At 37.5% G+C, this 26,637-nt stretch overlaps 1 protein-coding gene across 1 annotated transcript in view; it reads right to left on the reverse strand.

The window, feature by feature from the left end:
- dnah11 (dynein axonemal heavy chain 11) overlaps positions 1–26,637 on the reverse strand; it is a 195,066-nt gene that overhangs the window by 124,968 nt on the left and 43,461 nt on the right. The window contains exons 21-33 of the mRNA XM_062958230.1: positions 25,685–25,843; positions 23,726–23,809; positions 22,002–22,160; positions 21,269–21,391; positions 19,347–19,469; positions 18,685–18,909; positions 16,036–16,127; positions 13,806–13,932; positions 13,515–13,664; positions 9,366–9,599; positions 6,500–6,631; positions 3,765–3,925; positions 1,803–1,959 (exon numbers count right to left, since the gene is read on the reverse strand). Coding sequence (XP_062814300.1) covers positions 1,803–1,959; positions 3,765–3,925; positions 6,500–6,631; positions 9,366–9,599; positions 13,515–13,664; positions 13,806–13,932; positions 16,036–16,127; positions 18,685–18,909; positions 19,347–19,469; positions 21,269–21,391; positions 22,002–22,160; positions 23,726–23,809; positions 25,685–25,843 — 1,926 coding nt within the window. The remainder of the gene's footprint in view (positions 1–1,802; positions 1,960–3,764; positions 3,926–6,499; positions 6,632–9,365; positions 9,600–13,514; positions 13,665–13,805; positions 13,933–16,035; positions 16,128–18,684; positions 18,910–19,346; positions 19,470–21,268; positions 21,392–22,001; positions 22,161–23,725; positions 23,810–25,684; positions 25,844–26,637) is intronic.

Genomic DNA, 26,637 nt, shown 5'->3' on the forward strand with positions numbered 1-26,637 from the left:
AGACAACACTGAATTGTGCAAACGCAATCCATGTTATTTGTCAGTTTTTACCCCAAAGAGGTGTATTCAGCCTCCTTGTTATTGGCCTTTAGCTCCCAAGTTAAAACCTTTCTTTGGAAGCAGGCCTTCCTTGAAAACCCTTAATAAGCAAGCTATTTCGGTCTGGCAAGGCTCACACGACTAAAGACTTGGAGCTTCGAGATTTATTTTGTTTTGTAAAAGGTTTTAAAGATAACCTCAGTGGCTTGAGGTCCAGGGATTTTAAAATGATAATGATAATTGTTGTTATTTATTATGCTTATTTTGTTCGGTTTTTGTAATGTGTTTTTATAATGTGTTGGTTATTGTTTATTTGCTTGGGTTGAGGGGATGTTGTTGTTGTTGTGCTTTGTATTATGGAATTTTGCCGCTTTAAGTCCCACCTGTGGGAGAAAAACGGGATAAAAATAAAATAATAATAATAATAATAATAATAATAATAATAATAATAATAATAATAATTGTGCAGACTGTGCAAGGAAGCTGACGAAATCATTGATCATATCCTCAGCTGCTGTAAGAAAATTGCACAGACAGACTACAAACAGAGGAACAACTGTGTGGCCCAAATGATCCATTGGAACTTATGCCTCAAGTACCACCTGCCAGCAGCAAAGAACTGGTGGGATCACAAACCAGCAAAGGTCGTGGAAAATGAGCACGCAAAGATACTGTGGGACTTCCGAATCCAGACTGACAAAGTTCTGGAACACAACACACCAGACATCACAGTTGTGGAAAAGATCAAGGTTTGGATAATTGATGTTGCCATCCCAGGTGACAGTCGCATTGATGAAAAACAACAGGAAAAACTCAGCCGCTATCAGGACCTCAAGATTGAACTTCAAAGACTCTGGCAGAAACCAGTGCAGGTGGTCCTGGTAGTGATGGGCACACTGGGTGCCGTGCCAAAAGATCTCAGCCGCCATTTGGAAACAATAGACATTGACAAAATTACGATCTGCCAACTGCAAAAGGCCACCCTGCTGGGATCTGCACGCATCATCCGAAAATACATCACACAGTCCTAGACACTTGGGAAGTGTTTGACTTGTGATTTTGTGATACGAAATCCAGCATATCTATCTTGTTTGCTGTGTCATACAACGTCGTTGTGTCAATAATAATAATAATGTCATTTGGGAGCCCATTGAAGCTGTTCATAGTTTGAAGATCCACTCCCATCCCAGTTGTTGTTAATGAGCCAGCATGATAACCTGTCTTTTATTTTCTTGAATATACAGTAGAGTCTCACTTATCCAACATAAACGGGCCGGCAGAACGTTGGATAAGCGAATATGTTGGATAATAAGGAGAGATTAAGGAGAAGCCTATTAAACATCAAATTTGGTTATGATTTTACATATTAAGCACCAAAACATCATGTTATACAACAAATTTGACAGGAAAGGAAGTTCAATATGCAGTAATGCTATGTAGTAATTACTGTATTTACGAATTTAGCACCAAAATATCATGATGTATTGAAAATATTGACTACAAAAATGCGTTGGATAATCCAGAATGTTGGATAAGCAAATGTTGGATAAGTGAGACTCTACTGTAAATGAATCTTAGTTCATTACTTATTTCTAAAAAACATTTTAGTTGTTTATTTAAAAAGTTAATTAAAAATAAGTAAGGAAACCTGGTCAGTCTTCCCACATCTTAATGTACATTCTTTGGGACTGGGACAAAACCTTCCACCTCTTGTCATGTGTCATCTCCTATACTGAAAGCCTAATTGAAAATATGTACAGTACCTTGTAATCCATCTGCTCAGAACAGTTGAAAACATAGACCATCATCCCAAGTGCATGGCCCAGATCCTTGGTGGTTTCTGTTTTGCCAGTCCCAGCAGGTCCTGCAGGTGCACCACTCATTGTTAGGTGAAGAGACTGGGTCAGAGTAATGTAGCACCTTTATGTGATTTCAAAAAAAACCCAGTTATTATAACGTTATCACACTCTCTGTTATGGTTGACATTAATAAACCACAAATATAAACCACAACTTTACAGCTGAGGGACCTGTAATTTATTACAGCCTTAACTGAATGAGTATGCTGTAGGAGGAACTAATTTAAGGACCAAATCATTATTATTTATTTTTAATGTTTATATTTTCCCAGAATGATTATTTCTTGTGGTATTTTAAAATCTTGCTCCACTTTCCTATAAATAATCAGTGTTCTCCCACTTTCGATGTGAAACATTTATTACTTGCTAATTTATATTTCTTTTCTAACTTTAAACACAAATATTTTCAATAAAAATATTTTTAAAAAATCCTGCTCCAGTATTTAAGGATAATAGAATACTGGAAATTTTTGTATTGCCAGACAAGTTATGCAACTGTATAAAATCCACATTGAACTGGATTATATGGTAGTGTAGACTCAAAAAATCCAGCTCAAAGTAGACATGGTGGATTATCTGCCTTGATATTCTAGTTTACATGGCTGTGTAGAAAGGCCCTAAGAATTTCTTAGAGATGGTGGAAGACTATGACCACATTCTAGTATGAGGATGAGCAAGGCCAGCACATATAAAAGATTGTCAGTTTAGGAGCTCAATTCTTGAAGGAGTGCTTCTGGCGATATGTATCTGCCCAAGGATTGAGAAGAAGGCCTCTTCTGTGTACCACCATGGGGAAGTATGGTTTGGGAGAACACAGGAGAGGGTCTTCTCAGATGTATCACCCCAGTGTTCTCCCCTTGGAGGTCCAATGGGCGGTTTCTGGGGCCAAGGATATTTATTAAAGTTTTGGGGAATTAATTTACTTTATATTGTTTTTTAATGTTCAAAACTTTTAATCTGTTTTAACTTGTATTTAATATGCTTTAGTCTGGTTTTGCATAGATTCAGTGCCAGTAAGTCTTACCTACAGTTGCAATGTGGAACTGTATTTATATTTTAGAAGCTTAAATTTGCCTTAGTATGGAAATATTTGTTCAACAAAACTGTAATACATTTTCATATATATAGCTGAAAGAGCACCTCATTATAAAACAGAAATCCATTTTAGGATTTCCTAAAATAAATTTCCCTGTGACCCTAATTGGCTCAGGGTTGGCCCATTTGTTCCCTTTTTAGTTTGAGTATTTAAAGGCAAACTCAGGCCCTTTCTGCATTGCCATGTAATCCATATTATTAAATCAGATAACCCACATTATCTGCTTTGAGCTGGATTATATGAGTCTACACTGCCATATAATCCAGTTCAAAGCAGATAATCTGGATTTTATATGGCAGTGTAGAAGGGGCCCCAGTGTAATGCAGAGATGAGCAGTTATGGTGGGCAGTAGGACTATATTTGTTCCACCAGCTCCAGCATCGCCTATGGGTTGTACCATGCCTGAAAGTGTCAGGAAAAATGCTTGAAGAAAATGAGAATCCAACATTGGTTTTATCTTTAGGTAAGATGATCTGTCAACATTAAAATTTACTGCAGACTTCCAGGAATGATACAGTGCTGGGAGGAACAATTGGCATGCTATAATTTGCCCGCCCTTTGTAACACAACAAAGTACAACATTCAGAAGAGTGTATATGAATATACTGTAACCCAACACAAATGTTTTACTTAAAAATTTATTACTCTGTAAAATGATCTTAATTAAAATATTAAGAATTTCTCACAGTAGAGATGATATAATTCTTTAACCTTTTATTCGACAAGACAGATCAAGCAAAGATAACCTACTATTAGCCAAACACACATTACCTATCAGTCAGAGGTGTAATAACTAGCCGAGGGGTATTTCCTAAGTATTCATAGTAATACTGGAACTGAGCATCACATATATTGGCAAAGCAATGTTTCTGGGCCCAATCCCATTTGTGGCGTAGTTGTGACAGCCAAACAAAAGCTTGGGAACTGGTGATCTGAAACAAACAACAGCACCACTATCATTTCACAACTGTTATACACGGAGAAGCTGTTAAGAGATGAAAGAATATAGACATGTCAAAGTGCCTTGACTGTCATCGCTACCTTTCATCCTCATTCTCAGTCTTTCACAATTAATAATCTCCACACTGGCAATTACGAAGGATTAGATGCACTCTTGGGCATCTCTGTATTACACAGGTAGCAAAGGTGTAATGTTAGATCTTTAATGAGCCTTTTGCTGAAACAGAAATTATAAGTCCTTTTGCCAAGAGCTCTCTCTCCTTTACAAGAAATAAACTCCAAGGATTTGATATGACTCAATTTTATGGGTGCCTTCCAGCATCGTTTCATTTTTTCCTCAGACTCATTTATTTCATTTTTAAACAACATCCCCCGGGCACCACTAAACAATTATATCTTTGAGGTCTCATTTTTCCCTTTTTGTCATTTGATTATCATGTAATACCTGGACTGCTTCTAAAATACCAGTGCGGACATTGTAACCGAGACATCTGCATTATATAGGGATCTTGTCTCTACTTGGTTTATAAAGTAGCCTTACTTTGAGCCGCATGTGGGCAATTGCCAGAGCACGAGGACAATATTCTCTGATTTTCAGACACTTATAAAGTAAATTCACTAAAAGGGTCCATATGCTCTAGGACACTCAAGGTGAAGCAACCGTCACACTTTTTGGGCCTCTCTGGGCTGTTCTAGGCCCAATTAGAAAGTGAACTGTGACAAAAACATGATGAAAAATTCCAAAAATGCAGAAAGAGTTTTTTTGCAGGGTATTGGGTGACACTGAGGACTTCAAAATGGCCTTTAGGGAAGTCTATATCCAATAGGAAATCCTTATACATCATCGACATATCAAGGGCATGCATTTCAAACAGCACCAGCCCGAAACATTTTCCAGCCTTGATCCAAGATGGCTCAACCCTTGCAATTTCAGAACCTTCCTAGAATGAGAATGGAAACTCATTTCAACACATACAATGGGATGATGGTTGAATTCTGGTTTTTAAAAGTGTCCAAAATCCTGTCATAAGCTCACACCTTGCTTCCCACATAAGATTTAGCCCACCGGTCTTGGGCATTTCATACATTCTTTAGAGGAACCTTTTCATTCCTTCCCTAGTAATCTGGCTACTACACTGGAATTGATAATTTTAACTGTTTGTTCCTATCTTACCAAGCAGAATTGTTCATGTTGGTCACATACATAACTAACTGATGGTTTTTTCACAAGTTCTCTTATGGTTAGGTTAGTCTCCACCTGGAATACAATGTGCAGTTCTAGGGACTATAGCTTAAGAAAGATATTTGCAAGATGGAATATCTAGAGCAGTGGTTCTCAAACTGTGGGTCTCCACATGTTTTGGCCTTCAACTCCCAGAAATCCTAACAGCTGGTAAATTGGCTGAGATTTCTGGGAGTTGTAGGCCAAAACACTTGGGAGACCCACAGTTTGAGAATCATTGAACTAGAGAGAGGAGGGTAACCAAGATGGTGAAACAACTGGAACTATTTAAATAGTACATTGAGTGCAGAGAACAGACATTTGGGATGTAACATTATAGTCATCTTTAAGGATCTGAAGAGATGGAACACAGCAGGGGAAAAAAGTTTTCTTTTCTCTAGAGCCTAGGACACAAAATAATAGATTCAAAATGGAAGGAAAAAACATTCCACATTAGGAAGAATATATGATGGCAAAAACTAATTTGCAGTAGAATAGATTGCTTTGAGTATGATAGATTTTCCTTCTTTCCTTGAAAGTCTTTAAACATAGGTTGGATGGTGGAAAGGTCATATCTCAGGAATGTTTCAGTTGTATATAGCTGCATGGCAAGGAGTTGGACTACATGACCCTTGCAATCCTTTCCAACTCCATTATTTTTCATATTATGAAATGGTCTTGAGTGGAAACAGGATATAATCTGCCCCCCCCCCCCCCAATTTATCATTTACTGGAATACTATCTGGTTCTCTGCAATGTCCAGATTCTTCCTGAGTTTGGAATTACTATTTCCATGCATGTAGTTCTTTTGGTCTGAGAATATTTGGAAAGGTACAATGGAAATTGGTGAATTATACCTGATTCTTTTAAAATCCTGCTACCACTTCATTTTAACAAACTTGGAACAAGATTATTTTTTTGCATGCACACCTTTCCTTACTTCACAGTTGAAGTCAGCCAGCCATAACGCAAGTGCTGGGAATGATAATTTACAAGCAATATTCAACACAAACTTTTTTTACTTGTAACTTACACTAGAAAGATGAAGTTGTAAATGTGAATACTGAATAGTCTCATTAATGTTACAAGTACAAACAATAGCCACCCTTGTTTGTTTCTCCTTTCTTCTACAAGATAGCAAGAAAGTGGCAATGGGGTACATTTGCTTCTGCATTTAAACAAGATTTCTGCATTGTATCCAACCTTTGGGAGCTCTTTTAGTTAAATGATTACTTGTTTAACAAAGCTCAACCTGGGATTTGTCACCCTTGTTTGTTTCAAGCGATGGTTAAGCGTGGAAGATGAGACAGTCTTATGACTTTACCTTTTGAGCAACAAGCTTTGCCACCACGTCTCTTGCATGCACATCTATTGTGCAAATAGTCATGATCTTTTGTCTGTCGCTTGGTGTCAGTTCTCCCAACAACAGAGAGATAAGAGCATTTAGCTGAGCAATCTGGAAAAGATATAAGAAAGTAATTTATTTTATATCCACAAATGCCACCAACAGACCATTGCTGTTTATTCTATGCAAATAATGAATTCAACTACTCTTCCAGTTTTGCTGTATGCAAATAGCTATCAACTTTTCACTCTCACATGTAGCACACATACTCATCTATACAATGCTAATACTTGTTATTGCAACCAAGTAGATATTTATATTGAACAATAACATTTCTTATATTAGTTTTTGCATTAATATAAATATGTATCAACAATATGTAGAATCTTACACATGTAAAAACATTGAAACTAACCATGACGACACAGAGAACACTTTAATTAAATATAAAGTCATATATATATATATATATATATATATATAGAGAGAGAGAGAGAGAGAGAGAGAGAGAGAGAGAGAGAGAGAGAGAGAGGATGTTGCTTAAAATGCTAGCAGCTAAATCACCTCTAAGGAAATATTTCTTATATGTTATATTAGATTATCCAGCAGCAAAAGTTGGGAAACAATTTCTTTGTGCCACAGACAGTGGGAACTGCAGTTTGAAATATTCCCCCATGAAAAAAACTCTGCACACATAAAAATACTAGCATGATGGAAAGAAGCTGACATATATCTGAGGTCTAAAATTCTTTTAGCTGTTAGCCATAGACCATTGCAAAGAGATATGTAAGGTTCCCTGGCATTTTATTTTTCCATGTGAAGGACAAGGATGCAAACCATTTTGTGGCAAATCATTCAAACAAGCAGCCTCCACGTTACCTAATTGTTTATTTAAGAGATGTTCTATATGTGAAACAACCCTCAGAAGCAGCTTTCAAATCGCATGGTATTTCAATTCTCTCTCTCTCTCTTTCTCTTTCTCTCTCTCTCTCTCTCTCTCACACACACACACACACACACACACAGAAAACCAAAATTTCCAAATTGAGTCTGGATTGTGTTCAGTATTTTTAACAGCCTATGGTAGTGATGCAATAAGAGAATCAGTGTGATGGAGTAGTTTAAGTCTCAGACTGCATCTGTGAAAACCAGAGTTCGAAGCCCCACTCAACTACGCACACCCATTGGGCAACCTTGGTAAGTCACACTCTCTCAGCTTCAAAAATCAAAGACAAATCCACTCTGAACAAATCTTGCATGTCACGTTCACCTTAGGGCAGCCCGATGTGGGAAATTATGAAGGCACACAACAACAAACTTCCAGATCCATACATTTCTGGATGAAATGGATCTATTTCAACCTGGCTTCAGACACAGACAACTTTGGTTGCCTTGGCACATGAGCTATGCCTGGGACTGACAGTGAGACCTCTCAGTGGCTTTCAATCTTATTGACCACAATATCCTCCTGGGTCACCCTTCTGGGATGGGGCTAGCGGACACTGTTTTACAATGGCTCTGATTTTTTTCAAAGCTTGGACACTGAGTGCAGCGATATGAGATGCTTGTTGGACATTCTGGCCATTTTCCTGTGGTGTTTCCCAGATATTGGATTTGTCTTCGTGTTGTTTAACATCTACATGAAACTACTGGGAGAGGACATCCAGAGTTGTGGCATTCAGTGTCATCAGTCAGCTGTTGTCACACAACTCTATCTCTTTCTGGTTCTGTACTGAACAAGTGTCTTCTGTTAGTAATGGACTAGAAGAGGGTGAACAGATTTAAACTTAATCAAATGACACAGAGTTGCTCCTGGTCAGTCAGAACGCTGGTCAGGGGATGTTATTATTGATGTTATATTTATTTGTAACCTGCTTTTATCTCAGAACAGAGTCCTAAAGCAGCTCATAATCTTAAAACTATGCAATTTAAAAATAGTGATTACATTCCCCCTGAAATCTTAGGTTCACAGGTTGATTGTGCTCTTAGAACAAATATATACCTGGATATCCAAGTTTAGACTGTGGCCAAAAATGCGTTTGAATAGTTAAAACTAGAGCAGTAGATGTGTCTGTTGCTTGAGAGACTTAAACTTAAAATTTACTATGGACAAGACACTTGTTTTACTTACCCCTGTCCTCGTTCAAACCTTACCTTAGGAAATTACTAATTTTTAACCCTTTTACTCTGTATTTGTCTAGGAGCGGGTTATTAGGCCGCAGGTCGGGATGTTTTGTATCTTTACATGGTTTTATCGTATGTATGTGTAAGTGTGTATGCATTGTGTACGTATTGTATGTTTTACATGTTTTGATATGGTCAAAAGTGACTAATCAATAAAGAATTGTTGTTGTTGTTGTTGTTGTTGAGAGACAGATTTGGCTATGGTAACACATGCCTCAAATCCATCCCATTAAAACTACTGTAACAAGCAGGTCCAAAATGCAGCAACCAAGCGGCCAATGGCACCTGATTGCTGGGATCATGTGACAACCCAGTTCAAACAGGTAGATTGGTTACCAGTCCATTTCTGGGCAAAATTCCAAGTGCTGGTTTTGACCTTTAAAGCCCATTAAATGGCTTGAGTTTAGTCTATCTGAAATATTTTATCTTTTTAGATTGTAAATCATTGCAAATATTAAGATCTGTATGAGAGGGATTTCTCTCAGTCCCATCACCTTCATAATTGTGGTTGGTGAAGACTCAGAAGAGCACCTTTTTTATGGCTACTCTCAGTTTGTGAAACTATGGGAAGTCCAAATCAACATTTTTAATTAGCCCTGAAATTGAGATTCTGGTCCTGGTGTAGAAGATGGCATGTAGCCTGAATGAAGAGAACCGATACCTGTTTCTTATGATAATCCTTCAAGGCTGTTTCAAACCCTTCTTCTAGCCTGTTGAATGCTATTCCCACATCTGTAGTCCACCAGATTTGGGAGCCAGTGAGTGCAACTTGAGCAGGATAGTCAAAGATCCACTGTTCTCTGGGCTTTTCCTCATAGACAGCTATAGCCTCTGTGATTTGACGACGAACTGTTTCACGCATGGTGTCTTCCAGTCGTTTCAGCCAGATTTCCACCTTTAGAGAGAACAAACATTTATATACATTGTACTCGAACCCAAACTGTTAGCTCACTTAACCAATATCTCTCCTTGACTTCAACTAGCTTAATCTAGAATCAACCCAGTACGTTGAATCACATGTAAAGCATATAGCTGGCACCACATGAATGAATCTTATGTTTATGTATTCCCTTTCTCCTCTCTCTATCACTTACTCAACCTGGGGGTCAGGGTCCCTGGGGGGGGGTCACGAGGGGGGTGTCAGAGGGCTCTCCAAAGACTTCCCATTGCTCTCCAGAAATAGGTGAACTACATCTCCCCTAAATCTATGTCAATTCCTCCCAAATCCCTCCAGCATTTTCTGTTGGTCAAGGGGAAGTTTGGCCCAATTCTATCATTGGTGGAGTTCAGAATGCTCTTTCATTGTTGGTGAACTATAAATCTCAGCAACTGAAATTCTCAAATGTCAAGGTCTATTTTTCTTAAACTCCACCAGTGTTCAAATTTGGGCATATTGAGTATTCATGCCAAGGTTGGTCCAGATCCATCATTGTTTGAGTACATTGTTTGAGTAGGAGCCCCCAGATGGCGTAGTGGACTAAGTGACTTGAAGGTTGGGTTGCTGACCTGAAAGCTGCCAGGTTCGAATCCCACCTGGGGAGAGTGTGGATGAGCTCCCTCTATCAGCTCCAGCTCCATGCGGGGACATGAGAGAAGCCTCCCACAAGGATGGTAAAAACATCAAAACATCCGGGCGTCCCCTGGGCAACGTCCTTGCAGACGGCCAATTCTCTCACTCCAGAAGCAACTCCGGTTGCTCCTGACACGAAAAAAAATATTGTTTGAGTATTCTCTGGATGTAGGTGTACTACAACTTCAAAACTCAAGGTCAATGCCCACCAAACCTTTCCAGTATTTTCTGTTGGTCATGGGATTTATGTGTGTCAAGTTTGGTTCAATTTAATAATTGGTGGAGTTCAGAATGCTCTTTGATTGTTGGTGAATTACAAATCTCAGCAACTGAAATTCTCAAATGTCAAGGTCTATTTTTCTTAACCTCCACCAGTATTCGCATTTGGGCATATTGAGTATTCGTGCCAAGTTTGGTCCAGATCCATCATTGTTTGAGTATTCTCTGGATGGAGGTGAACTACAACTTCAAAACTCGAGGTCAATGCCCACCAAACCTTTCCAGTATTTTCTGTTGGTCATGGGATTTCTGTGTGCCAAGTTTGGTTCAATTCCATCATTGGTGGAGTTCAGAATGCTCTTTGATTGTAAGTTAACTATAAATACCAGAAACCACAACTCCCAAATGACAAAATCACCCCCCCCCCCAGTATTCAAATTTGGATGTATCAGACATTTGTAGCAAATTTGGTCCAGTGAATGAAAATACATCCTGCATATCAGATATTTACATTACGAATAATAACAGTAGCAAAATTTCAGTTATGAAGTAGCAACTAAAATAATTTTATGGTTGGGGGGTCATCACAACATGAGGCACTGTATTAAGGGGTCGTGTCATTAGGAAAGTTGAGAACCACTGCCATAGAAAGATTTAAAACTTTTGCAATACTTTTGATGATTAAGTGTTAAATGAAGACTGATTGCTCCATAACGACTGTCAACAAGGTGTGACAAAACATATAGTTGGCTTGTGTGTGGTGGCTCTTGTCCATGGGAACTAGACAATTATAATTATGTGATGAGACCAAGATTCCAACCTGTATACTTTCATAAAAATACCTCCCCGAAACGTTTTGAGGGTCAGGAAGTAAACACAAAAACCTTTCATTCAATATAGGCAAGATCAAAGCTTGGGAAAGTTACATTTTTTGGATTTTGACTCCCACAGTACCCCAGCCAGCATGCCCACTTTCAATGCTCTAATTATTTCTCAAACACCGATCTAAATACTTAGCAGCCTTGCACTACTAGGGACAGTGATAACCTCTGGGGAATCTCCAGAGGTTGCTGACTCTATATCCAATTGCCTGCAGCATGTTCACTGAAAAAGGATGAGCTGTATTTCAATAATGTCTTGTAGGGTTTTCTAACTCTGCCATGTTTCTCCTGTTCATTTACACTTACATCATTTCGATTCTGCTACTTACCATTGATTGCTTTTTCCTGATCTAAAAAAAGGTGATATACTTATTTCGACAACTCATATTGCAATATTTGATTTCCCAGACAGAAAATGCAATATGATTTGTATCCAAATTAAACACTTCAGGTAATTTCTATACATTTCCTGACCTGTTTAAACATTGCTTGACTCTTGTTTTTTTTTTAACACATACACATACACATATTTATATGCATAATTATGTAGGTTTTAATATAGGTTCTTAATTTTAATGTAATTTTTTTTATTTAAATGGATTTTTAATTGTGATGTAATTTGTTTTTATGTATGTTTTTATATTGTAAGCCACCCTGAGTCCCCTGATGGGTGAGAAGGGTGGGGCAGAAATGATGTAATAAATAAATAATAAATAAATATTGTTTCAGATATATTAAAATTCTACAAATGCACAAAAAAGAAAAGAGTAAAAGAAGGCAAAAGATAATCAAAATAAAGATAAAGCATAAAAGAACATTACAGATAAACAAAAAGATGATTTTAATATTAGTAATGTCAATCTTAGGAAGAAGGAAAATATTTTAAGCGTGTGAAAAATAATGTTGGGAAAACAATTCCATTGTTATGCAAGAGACTTGAAATAAATTGCGCATTAAATATTAATATTAAAGGAAAAATGGAACCCATCTTGATTTTATGTAGCAAATTAAACATCTCAGATACAATTACAAAAGGAAGGGCTTTAATGTACAATATTTATACAATATGCAGGAAGTGCTGGAAAAAATAGTATTGAAAATTAGTTCTTGTTTTTTTATGTCTACAAGTTAGCTCCAACTTTTGACAATGTGATTTTATAACATCTTTGCAAGATTTATTCACAGAGAGTTTGGCATTGTGTTCCTCTATGTCTGAGACAATGTGACTTACACAAGTTCATTCAATGTGTTTACATGGCTGAGTATTAATTTGAATCCTGCCCTCAGAGTCCTAGTCCAGCACTCCAATCACTATACTATGCTGACTTTCTGAAATGTACATGACCAAATTACATGATAATTTTGCCTGTTTTCTAGAAAAATAATCACTCTACCCAGAATGTTTTAATGCTTCCTAGCCACATGATTTTAAGTGTATACATTTATATGTGTGATTTGGATTTTTTTGGGGGGGGGGGGAGGGTCTTGAAACGTTTGTTGCAAAGCTGTGTAATCATATTGCTAAACATATGAATACTAAAAGGAATCAGTGGTTTCATTTTTAAAAGCATGTATTTTAAAGCTTTTTAAAAAATTGTGTCAGAAGTGAATCGAGGCAAGTCGCTTCTGATCTGAGAGAATTGGCTGTTGTTCAAAGATGTTGCCCAGGGGACACCCGGATGTGTTACCATCCTGCAGGGGGGTTCTCTCTCCTGCACGGGAAGCTAGTGCTGACAGATAGGAGCTCACCCCGTCTCGCAGATTTGAACCAGCGAACTTCAAGTCAGCCGTTAAACCGGCACAACCGCAACCCATTGCACCACCGCAGCATTTTTAAGCTTATGCAGCATAACAGCCATGTATTTATTAGTATATTTAATCCATATTCTACATCAGAAATGTCATCTCTTTCATGATAACATTTTTAATTAAAAGAAAAGGGAGCAAGGCACACCTGTTGAAATACATTTGCTTCCCCTCCCCCCCAAAGATTATCTAAATGACATGGGGAGAACCTTACCAATATTATTAACATAATATGTTGATTTATCTAAACCTTTTTTCTTCTAATCTTACCAGGTGGAAAAAAGGGAAAGAAACCCCCCACTCTTCGCTTTGTAAATTAAAGATTTTGACATACCTGACCGCTACACTCAAATTCTGCATTGAATGAAACGTACTCCTTTTCTTTGCTGTACATTCCCAGTACAATGTTCCTGGATGGCTCTTTGTCGTCTTGAAATCTAAGATCAGCAGTGTTGTCAAAAAGTTTAATAAGATGACAGGTCACCTGCATTCAAACAGCAGCACACAATTAAGGAACTCGGTCATTGTGGGTTTACATGGATTTTAATCACCTCCTTCCCTCCACTTACTGCTATCATATTTCTATACAGATCATGTTTTTTAAAATGAGTGCAAGAAATTTTACCTGTCTGGGCTGTGCTCCTTTTGAGAGAATGTCAAGCAGATCAGCAGACGAAACAAAATAGAACCGAGGAAAAGCTAGGCGTTTGGTTTCTAAGTATTCAGCCAGGGCTTTTTCACAAAGAGAGAGCCTGAAAATTAAGCAGGGACACTTGGGGACGTTTGCATTTAAGAGTGCATTTCAGATTTTGCATTACAGATTGAGCATATACTAGCTGGCTATCGAGTAGAATAAAATCTTTCCTTCTTGAAAATTGTAATCCTATGCATGCTTGGCTTGCTTATTTATTGTTGCCCCATTCAATTGAGTGGGGTCTACACCCAAGTAAATGTTTATAAAATCGCAATCTTAATTACTTCCTTTTGGCACAGCAGTATTAATCCTTAATAATAAGAGCAATTAAATCAGATATTCCCAATCCATTGGCAACAGCTGAAATACATCTACAGAACATTCACTGGTCCTGCAAAGAAGATGGTGGTTCCTGCCCATATAAATACTCTGATCATTGCAGAGCTTTTAAGTAATTCCCCAATCCAGATGAGCTCCAATCAATACATGCCAATAAATATAGACAGGTGTTGTGACTCAGCTGGAACCTCAGATTGACTCTGATGAGGATGATAGGATTCAGGTGCACAATCAGGTTCAAAATGTCCCTGTTGTAGATGAGGATCAGGGAGTGCAAATTCATTTTCCCACAGCAAGGAATGATGTTGTTGATACTGAAACTAGCCAGGTGCAAATGGACTTGGGAAAGGAGGACAGTTTTCAGTCTGATAATGAGGCTCAGAAAACTAATGAGCAGACTGACCTTGACGAAACAGGTTCCTTAGATCAAGCTCACCGTTTGGAATTCAGGGTTCGGAGGAGTGTGAGAATTGCAAACAAGAGGGAGGTTAGAGGCCAGAGAAATGCTTTCATGCTTTGCAAAGGCTATTAAAGCAATGTGTTTGGAGACAAACCTTTGTCAAAGCAACTTTCGTTTAACCAAGAAGCAAGCTCTCATTTTTCTGGATTACCTTGCAGCTTCTGTGTTCTTGGGACTTTGTCATGCTCTATTGGGATCTTGTTTACTCCTCGTGATTTCTGGATTTGTTCTCTATGACTTTGTTTTGTAACCATTTTTTGGAACTTTACTTTTGCTTTAACAGAACCTTTGAACTTCTATTTTCTAATAAACTAAAAAGACTTCAACCTATGTGCAGTTTAGTGTATATAGCAAGGTGAAGCTACCCTGAGGTGCATCAACAGGTAAAAAGGTAAGGGTTTTCCCCTGACATGAAGTCTAGTCATGTCCGACTCTGGGAATTGGTGTTGTCCATAGACACCTCCAAGGTCATGTGGCTGGCATGGCTGCATGGAGAGTCGTTACCTTCCCGCTGGAGCGGTACCTATTGATCTTCTCACATTTGCATGTTTTCAAACTGCTAGGTTCGCAGAAGCTGGAGCTAATAGTGGATCATGAGAGAAGCCTCCCACAAGGGTGGTAAAAACATCAAAACATCCGGGCATCCACTGGGCAACGTCCTTGCAGACGGCCAATTCTCTCACACTAGAGACAATTTGCAGTTTCACAATTTGCTCCTGACACGAAAAACGTGAATATGTAGCATAGGTACAAATGTAACTGTGTGAGTAAGTAAAACATAAAGCATAGATTATTACAGGGCACTCATTTTCCTGCTCCCACTTTACCCCATCCTATTCCTTTTAAAAAAGGACACTATGAAATCACTGTCTTACTCTGAGTTTTGGTATGGCGCATTGGGGATCGCGGTCACCTACCCAAAACCCAGGCCTCATTGATAAATTCAACTTAAAAATAAATCTACAGAACCTATCGTTCGTAACTTGGGGACTGCCTGCAATGCAGTCTCAAACTGCATTATATGGCAGTGTAAATGGGACATTAGAACCCCTTCCAGCCCCATCAAGCCCTAGCTGCTGTGATATCTGCATTAATAGTATATGTATCTGATAATAATTATACTCTCAAATTGGAAGCATTGGTAACATTCTAACAACATTAAACACATGCCATTTGGCCAATGGGCAAACGGCCAACTGCCACAGGCATTTATGGAATGCATTGTGTCAATTATACCCATGGGCAATGAACTATCCATATTGAGGATACTATACATTTCAGCTGTGATATGCTTCTGTGTAAAACCCTTTTACATCACTACACTTAAATATGCTACGTAAAAAATAATTAGGTTATTCTCACCTACGTTGTAAATCTTCAAGCTTTTCATACAGTTTGGGTTTAGTTGTGGCTTCCAACACATTTTTTGTATTTGCTGAATCATTCATTAATTCCTAAGTTATCATAGAAGAAATAAAAGTGTCAATACTTAATGCTCCCAAGATTTTTGTTGGTTATTTTTCCAAGAAAATGAAAGACTTGTTGGGAGTTCCAACTCCAAAACTAAAAATGCCCAGTTATTTAGAACTTTGAGAGCTATCTAGAGTTTGTGTAAATGGAAATTCTATCAGACCAATAGGCAATAGCACAGTGTTATCTGATGGTGTTAAAAAGTTGCATTTTTCAATATAATTTGTCTTATTTGTTATTTTTAATATTTATTTAAATGGTACTAGAGAGAAAATAATATAGCTATTTAGAACCAGAAATGGCAGTGGCACTGGCCCCCAAACACACTTCTGTTTTCATGCAACAATGCTTTTAACTTTCTCTCAAGGCACACATGGTACACAAATTATATATAGTGGGAGGAGGGTATTAAAAAGTTTCAAATGGGAAATGAATGACTCCGGGAGCTGATACATAGATTTTTGTTTCTCAAAGAATTTGGAAAAAGATATTCCCTTCATTGGCTATCCTGGCCAAATGATAGGAAGCATAGTTTTTGTAGGACAGGTCAGCCATTTAATGACACATCCATGATATGGATGGCAACAATTTATGTTTTCCTAATTATTTCCTTCATATCCAAATCTGCACTGTATTTAACACTTGGCCCTTTTGAGCTTTCCCATCATTGGTGGAGCAATGGGTTAAAACCTTGTGCCAGTTGAACTGCTGACCTGAAAGTTGGCGGTTTGAATCCACGAGACGGGTGAGCTCCCATCTGTCAGCCCTAGCTTCCCATGCAGGGACATGAGAGAAGCCCCCCTGGGCAATGTCTTTGAAGATGGCTAATTCTCTCACACCAAAAGTGACTTGGCTGAATTAACTTCTGACACAATTTTTTAAATGGATCTTATTTACAGTACATATTACAGGTGAGTCCCTCTGAGGGGCTCAGAGTAGTTATTAGGTTTGCTTTCAGATAACCATGAGGTTTGAAACATGTTTCCCTTTGGCAAGAATCAGAGGGAATGGGCCAAACCTTTTGTCTTAAAACTGTGGAGGAAGTTGAATCCGAGTTCCCTACATCTAAAATATATTTAAAGATATAGCATACTCTACAGAAACTAAAACTTATCAGAAACATGCCATAGTTAGCTGAAGAAACAGGTGTAACAATGGCACAGAGTGTTTTCTATTAATTCCTGAACAATTCATTTTGGAGAAAAATGTTTACTCAAGTGTTTTACAATACAGTCAATTCTCCATAGCCCACAGATTCTGCATCAAGAGTTTCAATCACTCATGGCCTGGATGATTTTTAAAAGCAAAAAGCAAACCCTGATTTTGCTATTTTATATAAGGATTACAGTTTTACTATATCATAGGACTTAAACGTCTACAGATTTTGGCATCAAGGAATGTCCTGGAACTAAACACCAGTGGATACTTGGGGCCCACTGTACATTTTTTAAAATGTTCACACATGGTGGGTGAGATGGGGTCAAAGCTTTGGTTGGACTGACTTTTTTTTGTGGCAGAAGCAATTTGAGAAACTGCAAGTCTCATGTGATGTGAGAGAATTGGCCATCTGCAAGACGTTGCCCAGAGGACGCTCGGATGTTTTTAGATGTTTTTAACATCCTTGTGGGAGGCTTCTCTCATGTCCCTGCATGGAGCTGGAGCTGATAGAGGGAGCTCATCTGTGCTTTCCCTGGGTTGGATTTAAACAGGCAAGCTTCAGGTCAGCAACCCAACCTTCAAATCATCAGTCTTGCCAACACAAGGGTTTAACCTAGTGCTCTACTAGGGACTCCTGTTGAACTGACTTATTCTATAAGAATTCCTATAGCAATTGTTCATTACTATGCTTCAAATATATTATAAAGTAGTAGCAAAAATATAAAAAGAAGAGTAGCTTATTAAAGACTAATAAATGTATTATGGACACTAAGCAGTTCATCAAACACAAGTTCTAAATTCGTATGGAAATGTTTCTTTTTAAAAAATAAAAATTTGTTGGATTATTGAATTATGATGTTTGATGTTTTTATATATTAGTTTGGAATGTTATTTTATGCTGTGTATCATTGTGTTTTTAGGGCTTGATCCCCATGTAAGCCAGCCCGAGTCCCTTCGGGGAGTTGGGTCGGGATATAAGAATAAAATTATTATTATTATTATTATTATTATTATTATTATTATTATTATTATTATTTTATTATGACACAGCAAACAAGATAGATATGCTGGATTTCGTATCACAAAATCACAAGTCGAACACTTCCCAAGTGTCTAGGACTGTGTGATGTATTTTCGGATGATATTATTATTATTATTATTATTATTATTATTATTATTATTATTATTATTAAGGTGGCCAAATATTTTTCTATTAAGAAGGCAAAAAGAAAAAATAAGATGTAAAATTTTGGTCACTGTTGTGATTATTTACTGCACGTGTATGTATATGCACCTCAGATCACCTGTCAATTAATGGTGTCCGCATGAATTTCAAAGCATTTTTCTAGGCAAGCAATACTCAGAGTTTGTTTTACCAGTTACCTTAAAATCAACATCAATGCCATCAAATCTCTTCGACTCTTCAGGAAGCTGTTCTCTGATATCATTTGAACCAATGAAAATACTTTCAAGATGGGACCATGTGCGTTGTACTTCCATCCAAATGAAAACAACAGAGTCTGCCACATTTAGCATTTTTTGCCACTTTAAGACTTGTTCAATGAAATATTCAACATATTTACTTTGTAGAATTGTTTGCAGCTGAACCTTGAAACCAAAAAAGAAAGAAAGGAGGGAATAAAATTTAAGGGTAAATAAAATTACTTGGATAGCCCCAGGAGTTTCAGCGACAGAAGTTTTACGTAAATCGTCTGCAAGCTATTATTACAGTAAATCACAGCAAAAGACATTTTCAAACCTTAAAATGGGCAGCATATTATTAAATGATTCTAGACTATCTATGGGGGAGAGAGAGAGTGAGACCAAGGACCTGTAATTTTGTTAACTCCTACACAGACAAGATTTTTGTTAAAATGTGTACCATCAAGAACACATATAATTTTACAGACTAACATCTGGAATGGCTAAGAATCACTTTAAATACAATGTCTGGAAACAGAGTCACGAGTTTTGCTCAATTAAAAGAGTATCGGTAATTCAGCAATGAGCACAAATATTGTTTACATGAACAAAAAACTTCTTACTTGGTTATTGTCTAATGTCTCAAAAAGTTGCTCGTCCACTTTCAACAAAGAAATGCCAGTCCTGTAATGCTCCTCATAAGAAAATTCCATGGTCGCCCATATTTGATTGATTTCTATGAGAATCTACTTAAAACATCAGAACATTTATTAGAAACAGTTTTAGCTGAACACTATCATTGCCTGAATTCTGGGTTAATAAGAGGGAAATTAATGTTGTAATTAAAGAACGAGCAGTTATTATTATTATTATTATTATTATTATTATTGTTATTATTATTAACTGTACCCCGGCTTTCTCCCCATGGTGGCTCAAGGCGGCTAACAATCTCACACATTAGTCAAAGTTTACAAAGCACAATACAAAAGTTATAAAACAATTAAATAGTATACAGTGTGGTAAAAACAGATTAAAATATAATAAATACACTTAAAATAGACTTTAAAACTCACACTCAACTTCCTTTCATTCATTTCCATTTTTCTCACATTTCTCTACACTAATAATGTGCAAGTACGGTCTGATAAAACACAACAACAAAAAAGCTATCCTCCACCCTAGTTCTACGCGTCCATTTTAATGTGCAAGACTGCTTATGTGCATATGCATATTAACATTGCTAATACATAAAATCATATTGTTTGCTTTGCGTTGAGAGCCTGGATTATAAAATAAAAGCACAGGAAGGTTTGTGACAGATCATACTAAATGCCTATTTAGCAAAATATTCTGTTTCCTCCTTCACCAATCAGCCATGATGGCCAATCACAATGAAGCTCATGCACATCACTGGAAAAATCTATTAAATACAAAGCAAAAGAAGAACACTGATGCAATTACATTAAGATTGCTATTCTGCAGTGTTTTCTAGTCTTTTAACTATCTAGTATCTACACATGCACATATACAATAAACCACAGACAAACAATTAACGGAAATAACAACAACAACAACAACAACAACAACAAAAAAGACTTTGGCACAAGACAGTCAAGGTGGTCCCAGTGGTGATCGGCACACTGGGTGCAGTGCCTAAAGACCTTGGCCTGCACTTAAACACAATCGACGCTGACAAAATTACCATCTGCCAGCTGCAGAAGGCCACCTTATAGGGATCTGCACGCATTATTCGCCGATACATCACACAGTCCTAGACACTTGGGAAGTGTTCAACTTGTGATTTTGTGATACGAAATCCAGAATATCTATCTTGTTTGCTGTGACATACAATAATAATAATAATAATAATAATAATAATAATAATAATAATAATAAACACTTTATTTATATTCAGCTCTATCTCCGAGGGGACTCAGAGCAGATTACATCATACATAGTTAGACAAACATTCAATGCTTTTAATACAGTGGGAATAACAATGACATAAGAATACACAGAACAAAGGTAAAGGCTTCCCCTTTCATCTCCAGCTTTCTGGAGGCTGTGCTCAACTCTGGCCATAGGGAGGTGCTCTTGTTCCATTTCCAAGCCGAGGAGCATGTTGTCCATAGACACCTCCTGGTCATGTTGCCAACATGGCTGCATGGGTGCCTTTATTACTTTCCCACCAAAGTGGTGCCTATTGATCTACTCACATTTGCATGTTTTCAAACTGCTACTATAGGTTAGCAGGAGTTAGGGCTGACAGAAGGAGCTAACCTCAACCCACGGCTTTGAACGGCCAACCTTTTGGTCAGTAGATTCAACAGTTCAACAGTATAACTCCTTGCGCCACCGCGGCCCCTGACTGAACACCATAACAAATGTTGCATATTCAAGTATTCTCCGTTAAGGCCAAAAACAGAAGAATACAGAAAAATGGGGAAAATCTAACTCATCACTTCTATCACAGAAACAAGAAAATGATGTAACTTAAAATGCTCAAAATGTTGAAAACTATCAAAGAGAACAGATGAGACTTAACCTTTTCAGTTCCAAGCTCTTTCACTGCCTTATCAACAATATTTCGGACATCATCTTCCATCTTATGCAGTTTCCATGCTAACATGTCTGCTAAGGTTGTATCATCAGTTATCGAAAACTGAACCTGTAAAATATAGCAAAGAAACAGCAGGTTTTTAATAGTGTGCTTTCAATTTTCCTGAAAAATGGGCCCAATTTACAATGAAGGACCAACCCTACATATGTACCTAGCTAACTTTAGGATTGTAAGAAACACATACACTGAAGCAATGTCAGCAAACACCATCTGCCTTCAATTCTCCTTCCCTGGAAGGAGCTTTACAGGACTTCTGGAAATGTTCGAGCACTCTGACAATTATACTAAGCTTTAGTAGGAACTCTATAATAGTTTATGATCAGAATAATTCTTTAAGTTGAATATCTGAAGCTCACATTTCTCTGCGATAAAGATCCACAAGTTTCAGTTTGGTTCAGAAAAATAAAGATCTTCTGTTTCTCTACTTCTTTAATTTTTGATTAAAGAGAAAATTCTGAAACTACACTCATGAAAAATTTTCAAATATTGACAAAATAAATATATCGACAATAAACCAGTAACAAGTCTTGGTGTGTTTACCATGGAAGACAATATTCAGTGTGTGCTGAGGAAGAGGGATCAAAGAAGTTCACTTTTACCAGGATCATTGCATAAACAAAAATTTGAATCAGCCCAAAGATATCAAAGGGATACATACACCAATTGTATCCATCAACTGGTACCAGTGTCTGTCTCTCATTGCTGGATTCTGCAACTCTGCAACAACTCTCAATGATGTTAATAGGTTCTTTATTGTCAATTCAAGACTTGTATACACATTCCAGGAGCGAACTTCTTTATTCAATGCCCACATGTCCTAAGGAAGAGAAGAATAACAATGTAAAGAAACAGTTTTATCTAGCAAAGGTTAATACTACTGACTTAAGATTTAAAACAGTCAAGGGTTGTCTTGCATATTAAAGACTAACTAATTCAAGTCAGATTTTCTTAACCTCAGAGAAACTTTATTTATTTATTTATTTATGATACTTTTACCCCGCCTTTCTCACCCCGGAGGGGACTCAAGGCGGCCAAGAAAAGTCTTAAATTGGAAATGACCTGAAAGCACACAACAAAACTTATTATGGTAAAACTTTCACTGATTGTACTTTCCAGGGACATGCTAGAATTTATTCAAATTCAACATTGATAATAAAAGCATGTAACAACAACAACAACACTTTATTCATATTGTACCCTATCTCTCTGGAGGGACTCAGGGCAGGTTGTAACACTGTATGTAACACTGAAGAATGTTATTCCAGATATTTAGGTTTGAGGCTCCTTTTATCATAGCAAGTGATTATACAAACTTTCTGCTTTCTGTTTGTTTCATTTAGAACAAAAATGTCTAGGCAATAAGAACCGTTATGAAGCAATACATTATTCTCATAAAATAGGGGAGGCATTTCACCATGATGAGAGGAATCTATGGAAGTGCAGGATATTATAGTCAGCACAATCCCATTCAAAGCTTAAATTGATGGAACTTGTTAGTGAGTCCCGAACTACACTGAACATTTAATGTAGTTTGAAACTAGCTTAAAACTGGGGCATCAAGACAACAAACTCCTCAAAATGTAATGGGAAAAAGTCCTTAATGTGCATCAGTAGTTTGTGTAATCGCCATATGAGCCTCAAACTAGTTCCAAGATTTCTTATGCAATCATCTGCACGGCAAAACAATTTTGTTCACTGCAAATATGAAACTTTATTAAATAGTCAATGTTGTTGTTGTTTATTCGTTCAGTTGCTTCTGACTCTTTGTGACCTCATGGACCAGTCCACGTCAGAGCTCCCTGGCGGCCGTCAGCACCCCCCAGCTTCTTCAAGGTCAAGCCAGTCACTTCAAGGATACCATCCATCTTGCCCTTGGTCAGCCCCTCTTCCTTTTTCCTTCCATTTTCCCCAACATCATTATCTTCTCCAAGCTTTCCTGTCTTCTCATGAGGTGGCCAAAGTACTTCATCTTTGCCTCTAATACCTTCCCTCCAGTGAGTAGTCAGGCAATATTTCCTGCAGTATGGACTGGTTGGATCTTCTTGAGGTCCAAGGCACTCTCAGAGTTTTCCTCCAACACCACAGTTCAAAAGTGTCTATCTTCTTTCGTTCAACCTTCCTTATCATCCAGCTCTCATATCTATAGGTTTCTACAAGGAATACCATTGCTTTAACTATGCGGACATTCGTTGCCAGTGATGTCTCTACTTTTCACCATTTTATCGAGATTGGTCACTGCAAAAGGTTGTGAGATTGGGTAGCAAAAGGTTGTGAGGCTCCTAAGGAGACAATGAAGTTCCCTAACATGTAATGCTTCCATATCTCTGGTCTACTATGAGTAAAATTGAATATGGGCACATCACTAAATGACTGAGAACTTACCTTGGCAAATCTTCTAAGCTCTGCATCCATCTGTTCCATAATAATTTGTCTCCAACGGCTTTTGGTCCACTCATGAATGCTGGTCTGAAACAGGAGGAACAGAGAGAAATGTCAATGACATTTGGTAATGACAGATTTCTGCAAAACAAATTGATAACAGAGGTAGTGAAGATACCTGAAGAGACTACTTCACCAGAAACCCAGGAACCATTGAAACAAGTCACTGAAATGTGCATGGTCTCAAATTGGCAAGCCCTAAGCTGGGTCACAGGAACATAGGCTCTTTGTTATCATGCCAACTTGCAGGGAGAAGGATGTTTGCCTTCATTTTTCTGACATGCAGCAATATTTATCCAGATGCACTGGAGCAACTACCATTCCAGAAGGGATCAGGCAACATAAGGGGGGGATACTAATTGACCATATCAAGGTACAGATCCTCATGCGGTTTCCAGACAAGATTATTCATAGACCACTTGTTACTGTTTAGTTTTTTAAAAATCCAACTTATTTGTTCTGCAATTTGAGAAATACAATCGGATCATTTTATATTCTACTACAATATGTCAACAATGTATTATGTGTGTGTGTATAAAATGAACAAAACCAAACATTTGTTATTTGAAGATGTCATTTATTGTAAAATACACGCTAATTTCAGTGTCACTAATAAAAAAAACTTTATTTATATATAAGAAAAGCACTTGCAATTCTAAGTCACACCCCATTTTAAGAAATTTCTATATGGGGGGGATGTGTCCTAGAATTAAGAAATACAGTATATTAAAAGGTAAACGTTTCCCCTGACGTTAAGTCCAGTTGTGTTCAACTCTGGAGGTTGGTGCTCATCTCAATTTCTAAGTCTGCAAGTTCAGTAGCTCAGTGCTTTAACACACTGTGCTAATTGTGGTAAAATAAGCAATGAAAGTAATAGCTAATAAAAAGGTAAAGGTTTCCCCTGACGTTAAGTCCAGTCATGTCTGACTCTGGGGGTTGGTGCTCATCTCCATTTCTAAGCCGAAGAGCCGGCGTTGTCCGTAGACACTTCCAAGGTCATGTGGCTGGCATGACTGCATGGAGCGCCGTTACCTTCCCACCGGACCTATTTATCTACTCACATTTGCTTGTTTTCGAACTGCTAGGTTGGCAGAAGCTGGAGCTAACAGCGGGCGCCCATTCTGCTCCCGGGATTTGAACCTGTGACCTTTCGGTCTGCAAGTTCAGTAGCTCAGTGCTTTAACACACTGTGCTAATTGTGGTAAAATAAGCAACGAGAGTAATAGCTAATAAAAAGGTAAAGGTTTCCCCTGACGTTAAGTCCAGTCGTATCTGACTCTGGGGGTTGGTGCTCATCTCCATTTCTAAGCCGAAGGGCCGGCGTTGTATGTAGACACCTCCAAGGCCATGTGGCTGGCATGATTGCATGGAGCGCCATTAATAGCTAATAAATAACTGTAAATTAAACTTCCAAATGTACAACAAAATGACAAAAATCATTCTCTTTCTAGTTTTCCTTATTTTTCATTTTGACAAGTACTGTCAGTGACTTTTCTTTGTGAATTTCATGCTTGCATCCTTGCAATTAGGCAATGGTGCATTATTTCCAAAATGTCTCAGAAACAGTTTGAGTTGCGAACAATACTGAAACATTTAGAGATAAATTCAGTGTCACTTTCTACCTAAAAATATACCTATTGAAATCAATGAGAGTTCTTAGCCATTGCTTACTTAAATTCCATTGATTTCAATTGAATTTCTTTTCTAGGTGGGACGAATGTTGGATTTAGACCTTTAAGTCTCAAGGTACTGTAATACTGCAATCATTTTAAAAGTCTGCCATTTTTCTTCTTCATATTAAGGTGGGAAAGAGTAGCTAAAACCCTCAGTCCTCAAAGATTAAATTTTCAGCCCCACTGTCAATTGTTCAATGTTCCTTTGAAAAACAACTAGAACTCTTACTGTGACATAAATATTAATGTCCCACAATCCCTTCAGCAATTTTATTTCCTTTCGACATTGTTTCATTTGTTTGTAATCTGGAATGACCACTTCAAAGAGACTGGCAGATGCTTGAATTTGTAGCATTTCTTCTTCCAATGCCTCCAGCTCCCAATTTGCCTTTAAAAAGCAAACCACACAAATGCTTTAAAAATCCAAACCAACATACAATATAAACAAAAAGGAATTACAGAGATGGATATTTTACTATAGCAATCTTGCATTTTTTCCTTTTCTTTTGCGCTTCCCAAATACATATCATTTATGGGCCAATTCCTCAGCTAGAATAAATCAGTTTCAATGCAGCAGCACAGATTTACATCGTTTAAATCTTGCCCTCTCCTGATTTATACATATATATTTCCATATCCAGATACACTCAAAGCATCAAATTTTTGGTCATGTGCGTATTATATTTAATTAAAAATCACAGCTTTATGCTAGCAATAAATCTCTATTTTCACTTTTCAAAAAAATATTTTAAAATACAAATTATGAATTATTAATAACCAGGACTGTAAAGATAATCAAATCTACATTCTCTCGCTCAAGACTACATGACATATGACCTCGTATCAACTTTCCATGGTATAAAACCCAAATCCCAGAAAGATCTATTCAAAAGCTTGCATTTATTTTAATAGATCAGGTGTACTGCTTAACATCTGAATATTAGGTATGAGGATTCTCTTTCATTCTATGCATAACATTCTAAAATTGTTGGATTTTTTTTTTGTTGCAAAATCATGAATGTTGGCAAGTTGTTCCAAAGGAAAATAGGTGTACATCCTTTAAGCTTTAAAAGCCCCTAATATAGCACTTAAATGTCAGCCTGTACCAGGAAAAGAGAGAGTCAAATACAACACGTACACAGAGATCTCTGTTTTGCAATGAGAGATTACCAGCATGAAATG

This window comes from Anolis carolinensis, chromosome 6, assembly GCF_035594765.1.
Source record: "Anolis carolinensis isolate JA03-04 chromosome 6, rAnoCar3.1.pri, whole genome shotgun sequence".
NCBI classification, from domain to species: Eukaryota; Metazoa; Chordata; class Lepidosauria; order Squamata; family Dactyloidae; genus Anolis; species Anolis carolinensis.